At 40.5% G+C, this 15,191-nt stretch overlaps 1 protein-coding gene across 7 annotated transcripts in view; it reads left to right on the forward strand.

Moving 5' to 3' along the window:
- Nucleotides 1-15,191, forward strand: part of USP48 (ubiquitin specific peptidase 48) — a 66,651-nt gene that overhangs the window by 28,833 nt on the left and 22,627 nt on the right. For 4 of the 7 annotated variants that reach the window (XM_084874860.1, XM_084874862.1, XM_084874863.1 and 1 more), the window contains 5 exons: nucleotides 902-1,051; nucleotides 4,914-5,111; nucleotides 7,256-7,370; nucleotides 8,484-8,611; nucleotides 10,699-10,770. In XM_084874860.1, coding sequence (XP_084730986.1) covers nucleotides 902-1,051; nucleotides 4,914-5,111; nucleotides 7,256-7,370; nucleotides 8,484-8,611; nucleotides 10,699-10,770 — 663 coding nt within the window. Of the gene's footprint in view, nucleotides 1-901; nucleotides 1,052-4,913; nucleotides 5,112-7,255; nucleotides 7,371-8,480; nucleotides 8,612-10,698; nucleotides 10,771-15,191 lie in introns of all 7 variants that reach the window. The other 3 variants (XM_084874861.1, XM_084874858.1, XM_084874859.1) reach the window with 1 other exon arrangement.

The following is a 15,191-nucleotide window of genomic DNA, read 5'->3' on the forward strand; positions in this document are numbered from 1 at the left end:
CCCTCCCCCCCAAAAAATGCAATTTAAAAAAATCCAATAGGCAATCCAGAAGTATTTAATGAGCAGATTGGGTCTGGTTGGCGTGGCTCCGTGGTTGAGCGTCAGCCTATGAATCAGGAGGCCATGGTTTGATTCCCGGTCAGAGCACATGCCTTGATATCTCCAGAGCGGGGAGTGCAGGAAGCAGTAGATCAGTGATCTATCTCACCATTGATTTTTCTCCCTCTTTCTCTGAAATCAAATAAAAACACATTAAAACCACAATTTGGTTTTATTTTGTTCAATTTGTAAGTATTTTCTAGATTTCAAAAAAGAAGAGTTGCTACTGGCCTGTAGAATTCTTTAGTTGCCATTTTGTCTATACTGTTCTGTGCTCTGTAGCACCGTGTGTGTGTGTGTGTGTGTGTGTGTGTGTGTGTGTGTGTGTTGTGTGTTGTGTTGTGTTGTATTGTGTTTTTAAACATGTTATTACGGTTTTGAGAGAGAAACATTAATGTCAGATAATAGCATCACTGTCTCCCACATGAACCCCAGGGGAATGAACCAAAACCTGGGTATGTGCCTTTACCGGAACTCAAACCGGCAACCTTTCGGTGCACAGGATGGCACCCAACTGAGCCATAAAGGCCAGGGCAGTAGCATGTATCTTAAAGTTGTGTTTCGAGCCGTCTGATGGTTCTGGTTGGCTGTAATACCATGGATAGCCAGGTGGGGACTCACTCTAGTGTCTGTTCAGTTTCACGTTTGCCTTCAGGTTGGGGGTCTCTAACAGAAAAGGAGACCACAGTAGGAAACTGCCTCCAAAATATGAGCCAGCGTTTTATGTAATTTAGAGACCAGCGTGGTTCGGTTTCTGGAAACGGGATAAAGTGGTTTTGTTTTTTCTTTCTGTTTTGAACAGCCTTTCTTCAAGAGCTGGTAGATCGGGATAATTCCAAGTTTGAAGAGTGGTGTGTGGAAATGGCCGAGATGCGTAAGCAAAGTGTGGACAAAGGCAAAGCAAAGCACGAAGAGGTTAAGGAGCTGTACCAAAGGTTACCTGCTGGAGCTGGTCTGTAAGATATTCTGGGACAGCACTGTTGCCATTGAGTGCCTTGTTCTATGTTCACAAATGTGTACGAACTTTTCCCTTCCCCGTCTTATAACTCACTAATGCCAGCCTTGTATGCTATAAAATTGCCATGTAAACCAGCACTAATGTGATGTGTAGCATTTCATATAACTTTCATTATCATGTACTTTTCAAAATGGGAAGCTCTTAATTATAAGATTTAGGTCAGCACTCTTCATATGAGACAAAATAGATATTCCTATTTTGTGAGATAGCAACTGAAGGACAAATTGGATTGGGTTACTATGGAGGCAGCCCAGTCTATTTGGTTTCCTTGTACTTTGTACCCTTGCAGTATTAACGGGCATTCTTATTAATATGAGTACTATTTCTTAGGATTAATTTGAAATTTAATATAAAAAGGAAACCTCAACTTTTTAAAGCTGGTATGCCATTTGTAGAAATATATTGTCTTAGTCCTTTCATAGACACGAATTCCTCTAAACCCAATTTCTACTTAAGAGAGGCAATTTAATCCTAATTTTAGAACATAAACACTAAAGCATAATTGTACTTACGTATTTTGTCTTTTTTATAATCTTAATTCTCCATTACTCTTAGAACTTTAAACAAAAGATGAATATAAATGACTAAATCTGAGGAATACCTCGTAAAAGTTCTTTATTTTTAAATCCTCACCAGAGGATATATTCATTGATTTTTAGAGAGAAGGGAAAGGAGAGAGAAACATGGATTGGTTGCCTCGCCTATAGGTCCTGACAGATGATCACATGTGCAATGTAGGTATGTGCCCTGATAGGGAACTGAACCCAAAATCTTCCGTGTACTGGACAATGCTCCAACCAACTGAGCCACACCGGACAGGGCTTAAAAGTTCTTCGTAAATGATTTGATTCTGAGATTTCTTTGTAAACTATTACTGTCTCTCTGTTTCAAAGGTTGGGATTGTCCTAAAGAATTAAAAACTGACCTTAATTTTCTTGGAAATGATTTGGAAATGAACATATGATTCAAAGTTGTAAATTCAGTCATTGGAGTTCGGAACCGGGAGTCAATTTATTGAACTTTAGTCCGTTTTCATTATTCATTGGACAAGAGAAAGGGATTTGCGGAGTCTGAAGGAAAATGCTCTTTGGAACCACTCTTTATAAATCCGCATGGTCCAAAGATGTCAAGTCAGCGCATGCTTATGCTTCTCTTGGCTGTTTTCATTCCATCTGTAAGGACTGTGCTGTAGTAAAATAATCTTAAATTATCTGTAGATAAAGTATTTTAAATATTTTTTAATGACTCAATCTTTATAGACTGAATAATGCTCCAAAAGAAAATATTTTGTTCAAAATCCAGGCATTAAAATATTATAACTTTGAACCCAAATGTGCATTTCCCTTTGGTAAATATTGTAACAATAAGCTTTGCTGGTTTGTCAAATGCTGAGATTTTATACAGTGTGTTATCTCCAGATTGATCATTAAAAAGAGTGTTTATCGCCATTTGGCGAGTTGGCTTACCCATGCCTCTGGAAGGCAATGCTTAGGTAGTTTGCGAATCACAGAAGCAGAGCACGTCTTTGAGAACCTCCCAGGAGCCTTTCTTTCGGGCAGAAACATCTGTGGTGTAAAAAGTGCTCCATAAGTGGATTCTGACCTAACCATTAAAACGGATGCTAGACCTTGACTGCCAGGGACGCTCTGGGCAGAGATTGATCCAACTCTAATGTGATGGGGATGGAAAGTGGAAAGAAAGAGCTCAGTCACTTCCCTTCCATGGGTTTCTCAGCACACTGAAACTGGCGCCCAAATCTGCACACCTGGGGACTATAGATTTACACCAGAATTATAGGCCCAGTCTCCGCTCTGTTCCACACTATACACCACACGTGATTTTTCTAATCTTCATGTAGTGCACTGAACCCAAACAGGAAGCTTCACTGGGAAGTTCACCCTGGTATGGGGATTGGAAAATGTCCGGAACCAATCGCCTCGGAGTCCCATTGCTATTGCATGGGCCGGGATAGAGGCGCTCTGGGCTTTGACCCAGCAGTCACCCCCTGGCAAGCAGTGCTATTTGCTCTTTTAGTTTCCCTATATTTCTTATAAAGGTCAAGACTCTCATGGCTTATTTTTTCATTTAGAAACAGCAGATACTTCCCCAGCTGTGGGGGAAACAAGAACACCTGGTGAATCCTTCTTGAAAGTTGCTCTGTGTGGAAATCCCGTTTTCCCGCCTTTGACAGCCTTCAGATTACTAAATTTTAATTGATGTGACTATATGCGGGGGGGAAAGTCAGACATGCTAAGACTTTGATTTTTCCTTTCTTAGAGAGGGATTTCACTTTCTTAACTCGATCCCTGCCAAGTTAAACTTGATAAATGGCAAATAACAATGAGAGGTATTTTAAATTTCATTAACCATATCATTATATGTTGTGAAATGCCATGGCCATGTTACCTCTACTAAATCTTAAGGTCTCCTCTTTTATATATTGTATGAATTGTATAATTAACTTTTCTGTATCTCTTTTCTTCCAAAAAGCTCAAAATGCTTCACATATCTTATCTTTTATATTCAACAACATCCCTGTGAGGTAGGTAGAAGGCAGGTATTATTATCTTCATTTTACAAATAAAAGATATGAAGCATGGAGAGTTTAAGTGACTTGCTCAAGTTCAGTCTCTTGGTGGCAGAACTTGGATTAGACCTTGGAATCAGCTTGTAGTCAGTCACCTGCTCTTCCTCTGCAGCCGTGTCTGAGCTGATCAGTACAGTTTTAGCACAAACAAGCATCCAGAAATCCTGAACTTTGTTTTTGTAAATGTTGAAATGTTTTATGCTAAACGTAAGATGGGAGTTAGTTTTCTAGATTTGTAACTCGAGAGAGGTATAAAATTGCTCACAAATGGGCTTTGAGGTGAACTGTCCATCCCTCAGATCTCATCAGAAGTAGTATATAATACAAATATATAAATTCAACCTCTGTATGTTTTCTTCTATGTTTTATGCTTGGACTCACTGGAGATCTTTGTAAGTAATCAAAGCTGGCCCTTTACCTTTAATTTTGGCTTGTAGGGAACTCAGGGACTCTTGTTTTCCCAAATTAAAACTCACGTTGAGGTGTTTGTTTTTTTCTTAATTTTTACTACTTCAAATTGAAATTCAATTCTAGTGCATTTCATCCTGGAATTCATTTAAAATCGCTTATTTCCTTGAAACAAATAATAAATAGATGATGATATGGATTGGGTGGGGAAATCAGTTACCTCGTCCTCCATATGCCCATATCATCTTGGATGAAGAAAAGTTCAGTGATTGAAACAGGCCCGTTAAAGTGCGGTTATCGCCGATGGGGTTAATCTCTGACTTAGAACTCAGTCAGGCTTCTTTTACTTTTCAGATGTATGTTATGTATTGACGAAAAGGATTGATGAAAAGGGTTTTATGGAATACACAGTAGGGGATGAGGTTATGTGATTTGCGAGCCAGCATGGAGCGGCTTGTCAACAACAATCACGGTGTCCTGATCAAAGCTCTGCTGTGCTATCAAGCAAGACACTTCTCTCTGTGGATACCTCTTTTGTAGAATGTGGTTAATAATACCAGCCGATCCCCTAGGCACTCAGCAGATTCACCCCCGTCACACAGCAGCTTGAAGCCAGAGGAAGGAAGGATAGGGTAGTTAAATGGAGCTCTGTGTCATATGTATCCAACATTTCCCCTCAGCAATGATTCTGATTCTGCGAACTTTGGACAGAGTTTGCATTGTCTTTTGAGAAAAATGAATGTATCACGTAGTTAAAAAGCTGTGAAAATACATAGGCTCTTTCCCTTGCTCTCTTCTCAGAGCCCTATGAGTTTGTCTCTCTCGAGTGGCTGCAGAAGTGGCTGGATGAGTCGACACCTACCAAGCCTATCGATAACCACGCCTGCCTTTGTTCCCATGACAAGCTGCATCCCGATAAAATATCGATCATGAAGAGGATATCCGAATATGCAGCTGACGTTTTCTACAGTAGATACGGAGGAGGACCGAGACTCACTGGTAATTTCCGATGTCTTCTCTGCTTTAAAAAGAGTGATGCTGTAGGGCCTCATCACGTGGTCTCCATGGTCACTAGACCCAATCTAAGCCAGACTAAAGGTTCCTTAAACTGCAAGAAGGATTTGCTAAAGAAAGCAGAAGTAGCATTATACATGGTATACTTATGGTGTTAGGAAAGAAACTGGTACTGCTCAATGGGCTTTTATCTTTTTCGAAGCAGACGGAATAGGATACTTTTGAGAAAATCATCTGGTAGGATTTTGTTGCTTTATGCTTGAGCCCTGGTTGGGTAGGTCATTTGGAGCATCACCTGATGCACCAGGAGTGCAGGTTTGACCCCTGGTCAGGGCACATACAAGAATCAACCGGTGAATGCATGTAATAAATGGGAAAACAAATTGATGCTTTCTGTCTCTAAAAAAATGTAGTGTGTGTGTGTGTGTGTGTGTGTATATATATATATATATATATATATATATATATTATTGATTTTTTTACAGAGAGGAAGAGAGAAGGATAGAGAGCTAGAAACATCAATGAGAAAGGAACATGGACCAGCTGCCTCCTGCACACCTCCTACTGGGGATGTGCCCGCAACCAATGTACATGCCCTTGATTGGAATCGAACCTGGGACCTCTCAGTCCACAGGCTGAGGCTCTATCCACTGAGCCAAACTGGTTTCGGCAATATATATATATATATATATATATATATATATATATATATATATATATATATTTTAAAATATATTTTATTGATATTTCATAGAGAGGAGGAAGGGAGACAGATAGAGAGCCAGAAACATCAATGAGAGAGAAACATCGACCAGCTGCCCCCTGCACACCCCCTACCGGGGATGTGCCCGCAACCAATGCACATGCCCTTGACGGGAATCGAACCTGGGACCTTTCAGTCCGCAGACCAACGCTCTACCACTGAGCCAAACCGGCTTCAGCAATATATATTTATTTTTTAAATCCAAGTCCTCGAAGCCTGGTCTAGTTGATTATAGATCTTACGCATCCCTGCTATAGTGACTTCTAACAGTATGTGATGTGCACGTTGTTACTTAGCTTATGGATGGAATCTGTGTGATTCTACTCTAATAAACGAAAACACTACCCCTTCCCGCCCGCCCCCTAAAATAAATGCTATTTTCTGACCATGTCCCACTTCTGCATAAAAACTGGCACTTAACTATGTGCTCCAGGGCTTGTGTGCATCTGGAGTTTTCTGTTTTTTTGATTCACAATCAATAAATAGCAATGGGATGATCTTCCAAAAAGTAAAATTGCTATGATTCCTGGCACTGTGCTTTATAGCAGGCCTTGCTTTTTGTTTTCCCTTTCCTGTTCTGGGCTTTGAAGTGTTCCCGTGAACCTCTTAAAACGTTTAACATTACATTCATGGTTGTCAGATGCACTGACTCCCCACCGCACCATTATTTGATTGGTGTCTTGTGAAATTGGCATCCAAAATTGCATTTCATGGGACAGATAGTTTTGACATATAGCATTTTACCTCTTATAACAGTGTTATTATGTTGATATTAACATTACAAAATAATTTAGGATATATATCTATTTAAAAAATATTTTTATTGATTTCAGAGAAGAAGGGAGAGGAAGAAAGATAGGGAAAAAAAGGTAGAATATTTCACTAATGTTAAAAATACTGATTTCATAAATAGATATAAACATTTTAGGTAGAGTGAATTGAATTCATTGTATTAAAAATTGAAATCACCTATCTTCTAAACCTGTACTTTCTGCTGTAGGGTTTTTTTGTTTGTTTGTTTTTTTTAATGTTTAGAAACCACTGTCTTTTTAAAAAAATATCTTTATTGATTTTAGAGAAGAAGGGAGAGGGGGAGAGAAACATCAGTGATGAAAGAGAATCATTGATTGGCTGCCTCCTGCACACCTCCCCACTGGGGATTGAATCCGGGATCCTTGAGTCCGTTGGCTGTCGCTCTCTATCCACTGAGCGAAACAGCGAGGGTGATACATATTAATTTGCTGTGTTGTCAGCATTTGTGACCTTGGTTTAGAATTCTTTTGTGTTTCCTGAAATGGTGAAACATTTTCTTGACAGGAAATCTGTACGTGAGTAAACTATTTTCTTTCATTCTCTCTGGCCCTAGTGAAAGCCCTGTGCAAGGAGTGTGTAGTAGAACGCTGTCGTATGTTGCGTCTGAAGAACCAACTAAATGAAGATTATAAAACTGTTACTAATCTGCTAAAAACAACAATAAAGGGGTATGTTTCACCATGTATATTGTTTATGATAAACTAAGAAAAAACAATTAGAAGAACTAACCCGGTAGCTGATTATTTTTAGATAAGAGGGAATTGGATTTTTTTTAAAGAAAGAAGTGTGATGATATGCATGGCAGAGCCACATCAAGTTTTGCTGTGACTGCCAGTGTGGTAAAGACACAGAAAGCTGAGTCACACAGCCTTTGCGACAGTATCCCATCATTAGAAAGACGGAATCAGAGATGTGGACCTGAGGCCAGGTCAGAACAAGGCAGGGGTGCATGCCTGTGTTTAGGCATGGAATTATGGAAAGCCGTGGTGCAACTTCATACTGCCTGGTCTGGTGGTGTCCGCCTGAGATCTACAGAATGAAGTATGTGTGTTAACAAATGGTACCCAGCAGACATCCTTGTGAGAAACATGCAGCCCAGTCAATCCAATTGAGAAAGAAAGAAAGGAAAGGAACATCCAGGGTCCTTTAGAGCAGTGGTCGCCAACTGGTGGTCCGTGAGTCTGGAAGTTTGGCCACCATGTTTTAGAGTATGCTGAGCGGGGAAACAACACCCCCCCCCCCCCCCCAACACACACACACACTCACACTCCCTATAGTACCTGTGGATTCAGATACAATAGAGTCAGATGGCATTTATTATGTCTGGATTTTTTTTTTTAAGTTGTGTATTACCCAAACAAAGATTAATCTAGTTGACCGTTTTTAGTCATTCCACAAACAGCCTAAATGTGTGTTTATGTGTAGACATGGATGTATATATATGTGAGTGCGTCTGTGTATACTTAGAGGCACAGCTGTATGTGATTGTGAATAGTAATCAAGTGAAAGAAAGCAGCCAGTTGATTGATGTGACCGGAATAAATGTAAATGAGGATTAGGAGAAGCAGGGTGAGGTTTAGGATGGAAAACTACCTGCAGTTCAGTAATAAGGAGTAAAAATGGCCTAAATGAGGAAGTGGGTTAGAGAAATTGTGTACATACCAGCAGACTTTGAATATTTGAGATTCCTTTTAGTTGTGGCCTTTAGAGGGAAGGAAAGGGAGGGGAGGATGTGAGGGAACGGGACACGCATGATTTCACTTTCTCTCTGTTCCCAGCAGCGATGGCTTTTGGGTGGGAAAATCGTCCTTGCGCAGCTGGCGCCAGCTGGCTCTTGAGCAGCTCGATGAGCAAGATGGTGACGCAGACCAAAGCAACGGAAAAATGAACGGCAACACCTTGAATAAAGGTACCTTCTAGAACCTGTGTCTGTGGCGTGAATTCTATCACAAAACTGTAAACATTTGTTTTTAGTAAAATTGGTTTGATTCCAATCCCTGTGATTTTAAAGAACATTTTTATTAAGCCTACAGCTCTAAAAAAAATGCCTCATAACAAATGAAAAGTGTTTAAGCTAATGACATCGAGCAAGGGTCAAAGGTCCAGCAGCTCAGAAAGGGGGGACTGCTGCCAGCTGCAGAGTGTGCTGTAAGGCCAGGACATGTTGGTTGTGGATTATCGGCCTCACTGACAGGCTGCCTTCCTCAAGTAGAGGAGCCTGGGCTTCGGATGAGCGGGCAGCTTTTGGATAGCTTTTTTTTTTTTTTTTTTTTTTTTACAGAGAGGAAGGGAGAGGGATAGAAAGTTAAAAACATCGATCAGCTGCCTCCTGCACACCCCCTACTGGGTACGTGCCTGCAACCAAGGACCCTTATCCACTGAGCAAAACCGGTTAGGGCTGAGTTTTGTTTTTGTTTTAAAGCTATGCTTTCAAATAGGAAATTATGTTAGTCTCAGCAAACCACTAAACTTAATTTTATAACCAACATTTTATAAGATATCAAGGAAGATTAAGGCATAGGAACTATTTTTAGATTAAAAATGGAAACTAGATGTTTGATCAGTTTACTAATTCAGAGGTAAATTAGTGATCCATAAGCAATTATTTCACTTAATTTTTCTCATCTTCAAATATTATTTACATGTATTTTTACCATTTTAATATTCTTAACCATTTTACTGAAATACTTTCATTTTCTGCATTCAACCATATATCATTCCATTTTGCTTGGTGTGGCCTTGGTGTCAATACCCCTTTGAGAAAATAAAAACACCAAAGCCATTATTAGTTTTAAACTATGATTTTTAACACTTAAATTTGAAGTTCAAATGAATTTGTAGAAATTCCTGGACCAGAGAATTATCTCCATATATAATTGCTATAAACTGACACACAGTGGTAAATTTCCTCCAGAAGTTATTTCCTCATGCTTTCGTCAATGTAAAGAGTACATCAGTCACATCCATTTTTTCCCCAGACTGATGAAGATGAAAAATGACTTAGCAGTGTCAAGGCTTATATCTTTCAAAACCATCACTGAGGTCGGCCCTCCTCATATATTTGAGTTGTTATTTGTGCATATATGACAGATGCCAGAGTTACCTGATTATGTCCTTCCTTTGCTCATTTCTCTATACTTGAACTTCTTAACATTTTACAAATTATTCTTTTATTAATTAATTTTAAAAATGTATTGTGTTCTTAACTTGGAAAACCCATAGATATCATAACTATTCTGATCTCCTGATACTTAAGACTTCTCTTATTTGATCATGTTCCTTGTATATAAAACTAAAAATTGATGTTGATACAGTGTGGGCAAGTAAGAAAAGTAGATACTGGGAGAGAAATGTTAACAAGATAAGCAAAGTTCTTATTATATGTGTTTGACACTAAAGGTTAGGTTTTTATTTTATTGGCCTCTAAAGCTTTCTGTTCAACCCTTAAAATCAGAGAACGACATGACATGTAGATTATTAACCCTTTGCACTCCGAACCATTCTGGTCATTGGCTACCAGCTACTCGACGCTACTTTGCGGCGGAGTGCGTTGAAATAACTCAATTCCCCGTAATCACTAATAAACTGCAATGTCCCCTGAGAGTGGACATCCGAGTGATATGCTAGAAATCCAATGTCCCCTGAGAGGGGACAGCGGAGTGCAAAGGGTTAACTTGGTTATGACACCATTTTGAACATCTTGACTAGAATTAACGGAAGGATATGTAAGTTGCTTTTAAATTTTTTGGGAAAAAGCTACATTTTCTTGCATAATCTAATTCTTTAAAAAGTTAAACTGCCATTCAGATAGTCCTCTTTCCTTTTCAAGGAAAGAAATATAACACTTAGCAGAACTGTGTAGGAATTGCTTGGGTCAAATTTTAAGAATGTTTTAACGTTTTCTTTGTTCAAAATTGTGCAGAGTATTATCTCTGCTACTTTGACCTTTAAATACAACAGCCAGAGCAAGTTACTCTCTGTGTTTCCTTTGATTAGACGAATCAAAGGAAGAAAGAAAAGAAGAGGAGGAGGAATTAAATTTTAATGAAGACATTCTGTGTCCACATGGTAAGCTAGAAGCATAAATCTTCCGGTGTCAGACTTGAGCACATTGTAAATATTTTGTTAACTGTTTTGTACTTTCTCTTAGGAGTTCGGCCATAATACAGCAGCCATGGTTTTTCTAAACTGTACTTGATTCTGATGTTTCTATTCTCATATCCTTCTTAACTGTTAGATTCTAGTGCCTGATTTCAGGCCAGTGCCTCACACACCTTTTCTTCAGTCTTTGCAATATATGTATATATACACAAAATAGGATTTTTCCTATATTTAGTGGAGAGGGAACTTTTTGGTCACTTGTCTCCTTGAAGGGCTATCTGAGTGGAAAGGAAGACTTCTAGTTGTTTCCCACGGCTGTCTTTGTCCAGTTTGAACACTTTGAGAACAGTGTTCATCTGTTTCTTACTAGAGGCCTGGTGCACGAAATTGGTGGTGGTGGGGGAAGGGGCGGCTCATCCCAGTATGCGCCCTCTCGCTGTCAGGAACCCCTCCCTCCTTACGCCTGCCTGCTTGTTGCTCCTTACTTCTCTGCTCACTGTTCCTTAGTGTTGCTGCGGAGGTTCCTATCACCGCCACTGTGCTCGCCAGCCACGAGCCTGCTTCTGACCTGAGTGGTGCTCCCTCTATGGGAGCACATTGACCACCAGGGGGCAGCTCCTGTGTTGAGCTTCTGCACCCTGGTGGTCAGTGCACATCGATTTGCGTATTTGGGTTTTAATATAAAACTGGTAGGGTTATTATTATTATTATTATTATTATGGGTATTTTTTGGTTTAGTTTCTTAGACACTCCTATTTATTTGTTTATGTATTTATTTGGTCCTAGTTAGAGCTCACTACTAGTAAGTAATTTTTTGCAAGGGATTCTTTATATATGAGACATGATAATCTATTCTGTTAGCACTCTGAAAGTCAAGCAGGTCTCTGCTTCTCAAAGCCTTCTACTAGGTAAGGACCCCTCACCCCTAGTAAAAACTTGATTTCTTCTTCTAATCCACATCTTCGCGTTTCTTTCGGGTTTTTTGTTTTTTTGTTTTTTTTTTTGAGAGGGAGAGAGAAACATCTATGTAAGAGCACAACGTTGAATTGCTGCCTCCTGCCTTCCCGCTACTGAGGATCAGCCTTTTGGTGCACCTGTCAAAGCCCAGCCGAGCTACCCATCAGCCAGGGCATGTGTGTTTCTTGTTGTGTGCTAATGTTGCCCAATCACAGAATGCTTGTTGGTCCTAATAAATTCCTAATTTTGGGTCTTACTTCATTGGTTCATCATGAACCAATACGTAATATCTCGCCCTCGTGCACTCTAGCCCTTTTATATCAAGGGTCCTTGATGACAGTGGTGACGGTGCTCCCCTGAATGGTCCTGCAGGCTGGTCTTTCTGGATATTGTCTCCCTGCGCTTTAGCTTACTAGCTAAGTGGCATTCTCATTTACCACACTGCTAGGTGGGGAGGGAGGCCATCCTGGGATTTGGATTTAAGTCTCTGCATCCCAAGCCCATCTCTCCTTCCCGTCCCATCACCTACAGCCCAGTTTGTCCACCTTATACTTTGAAGTCACAGCAGGAGCACGAAAGTGAGAGAAGTGGCTTCCTGGGTGGTAGACAGATTGAATAAATAAATAGGGGGAGGCGGAGTAAATAGCCAAAAGTAGATGAGTTTTTCTCGAAATGCTTTCTGTCATCTCTTACTTTACCTTCACAGCATGATGTGGACCTAGGATGAGTGCCTTCCTTTTTTGAGAGCTGAGGAATGCTTGATCTGTGATCTGTCCTACTGTTGAAACAGTGCCAGAACTCAGATCGTCAACTCATTCCTTCGCCCACTGACTTTTGCTCTGTCTTCCCACCTCCTGTCTCATCTTGTCATTTCAGTATTACAGTTTTGATTAGAAAGCCTGGCAGAGCTGAATGTGATTTCAGGACATGTGCTGCACTCCTCAGCAGAAATTGTACTTGAGCTGCTTTTTAGTTCCTTAGCTTGATCTGGTACTTGTTAGCCTTTTCTTGCTAAAGGATAGTTCTCAACTACTGTTTTTGTGGACATCAATTGTCCATGTACTGTGTCTCTGAGATCAGATTAACTTCACTCATTAGGTTTATATTAAAACTAGTGACCCGGTGCATGGATTCGTACTCATTGAAAGGAAGTTGCCGGGACCGGTTTGGCTCAGTGGATAGAGCGTCGGCCTGCGGACTGAAAGATCCCAGGTTCGATTCTGGTCAAGGGCATGTACCGTGGTTGCAGGCACATCCCCAGTAGGGGGTGTGCAAGAGGCAGCTGATGATTCTCTCTCATTGACGTTTCTAACTCTCTATCCCTCTCTCTTCCTCTCTGTGAAAAATCAATAAAAATATATATTTAAAAAAAAAGAAAAGAAAGGAAGTTAATTAGAAGGTGGCCTGTGGGGTGGGACTGAGCAAGGTGGGTCGGACAGGCCCGGGAGCCAACCTCCTGTGATCCCCCCAACCCTGGCATCTGTGGAGTGAGTGGGTTCCTCCGGCAGGAAGGGTCCCTTGGCTTGGTCTGCAGGGATCAGGTCAAAACCTGCTGTCCGTCCCCTGAGGATTCCCGGAGTGCGAGAAGACATTCTGCAAAGTTGCTGTTGTACAGGGTGTGGAACATAAACACAGATGTGCAGTAAACCAGTGCCGCAGCAACAACATAACCCTGGGCCAGAGGTGGAATTCTGCAGCCCCGTGAGACCTCCCAGCTCTCTGTTTCATCCGAGAACTGCCTCTGCCAAGTCACTGCAGCTTGGCAGCTCCTGCCTTGAGCATCTGCCCCTGTTGATCACTGCACGTCACAGCAACCGGTTGGACAGTCAGACACTTCGCATACTAGCCTTTTATATACATAGATTTGTTCCTAGAATGTGATGGTGGTGGTAATGGTGGTAGTGATGGTAGTACTGAATACAAGTACTAGTGAGATGATGATAGTAGTCATCTTCTGAATGTTTATACCCATGCTGGTAGTTTTCTAAGTGTGTAGATATTAACTCGTCTATAAAACAGTGCCGAGAGTTCAGTATTACCGTCATATCAGTTGTACTGATGAGTAAATAAGCTGAGGCATAGAGATTTAAGAGTCATTTGCTCAAGATCACCACATTTAATGGATAGTTTTACCTACGAGCATAATTTTCTCAAATTACTTCAGAAATTTAAAGGACTTGCACTATCTTTCATTGTGCCATTTGTCCATTATGCGTAATTGATTCTTTTCATTGCCTTTTGGCAGCTTGTAAGATTTTTATTCCCAGTGTTCACTGGCATCTCACCGTGGCCTGCCCTGGTGCAGGCCCGCCCTCCCTCCCTCCCTCGTGTGAGGTGCTTGTGGAGGCCGGGTGCACCCAGGAGGGCCTCGCTGGGGAATTCCGGATGTCAGTATCTGCTCTTGGGCTGCTCAGATTTCTCCATAGGCATCCATTCTCCTGCCTGGAAGTGCAGCCATGGCTGTGCCTGTTCTGGGGTAGAGAGAAGAGGGCTTGGGAGGCTGCCTCTGTCAGCTCATTGCCTCACTCCTCTCTGTGCTTTGTGCCCCTGGTGCAGAGGGCTGATTCATATGTCACCAGAGAAGGTATTCCTTGTGGGTAGAGGGGCAGCTATCTGTAGAATCTAGAGGAGGCAGAAAATAGTAACTGCCTGTTCAATAGACTTCTAATCCATTGCGGGTTTTTTGTTTTGTTTTGTTTTGTTTTTAGCTCCACCTGTACTTCAGGTGACCACAATTCTAGGCAGTTGTGCAGTGTAATAAATCTTGTTATTTCTTGACTTTTGCCGATTTAAAATTCATTTTTCATGTTTCATCTGTCTGCTTTTTTTTAAAAAAATATATATTTTATTAATTTTTTTACAGAGAGGAAGGAGAGAGGGAGAGAGAGCTAGAAACATCGATGAGAGATCGATCAGCTGCCTCCTGCACACCCCCCATCGGGGAAGTGCCCACAACCAAGGCACGTGCCCTTGACCGGAATCGAACCTGGGACCTTTCAGTCTGCAGACCGACGCTCTACCACTGAGCCAAACCGGTTTCGGCTGAATTTTCTTATTTTTTTGTAACAGAATTCCCCTTTTTTTAAACAAATTGGGTTATACCATTCATGTACAGAGGAAGAGTTTTTTTCTTTTTCTTTCTTTTTATATTTTATTTTTATTTATTTTTTATTTTTATTTTATTTTTATTTTAATTTTTTTTTATTAAATTATTATCTGTTCTTTCTTTTTTTTTTTAAAGAAGGAAGAAAAGGAAAAAAAAAAAACACTTAAAATTATTTTTAATTGCCTTGGAGTGCTTTCTAGAAAATCAGGTCATAGAAATATACCTTTCCTTATTATGGCTGCATTGTATTTCACTGTAAAGATGTACTATACTAGGCTTGGATAATCAATTAATCTTTTAAAGATATTCCCTAATTGTGTCTTAG

The sequence above is a fragment of the Pipistrellus hanaki genome, assembly GCF_964339955.1.
Source record: "Pipistrellus hanaki genome assembly, chromosome: 2".
In the NCBI taxonomy this organism is placed as follows: Eukaryota; Metazoa; Chordata; class Mammalia; order Chiroptera; family Vespertilionidae; genus Pipistrellus; species Pipistrellus hanaki.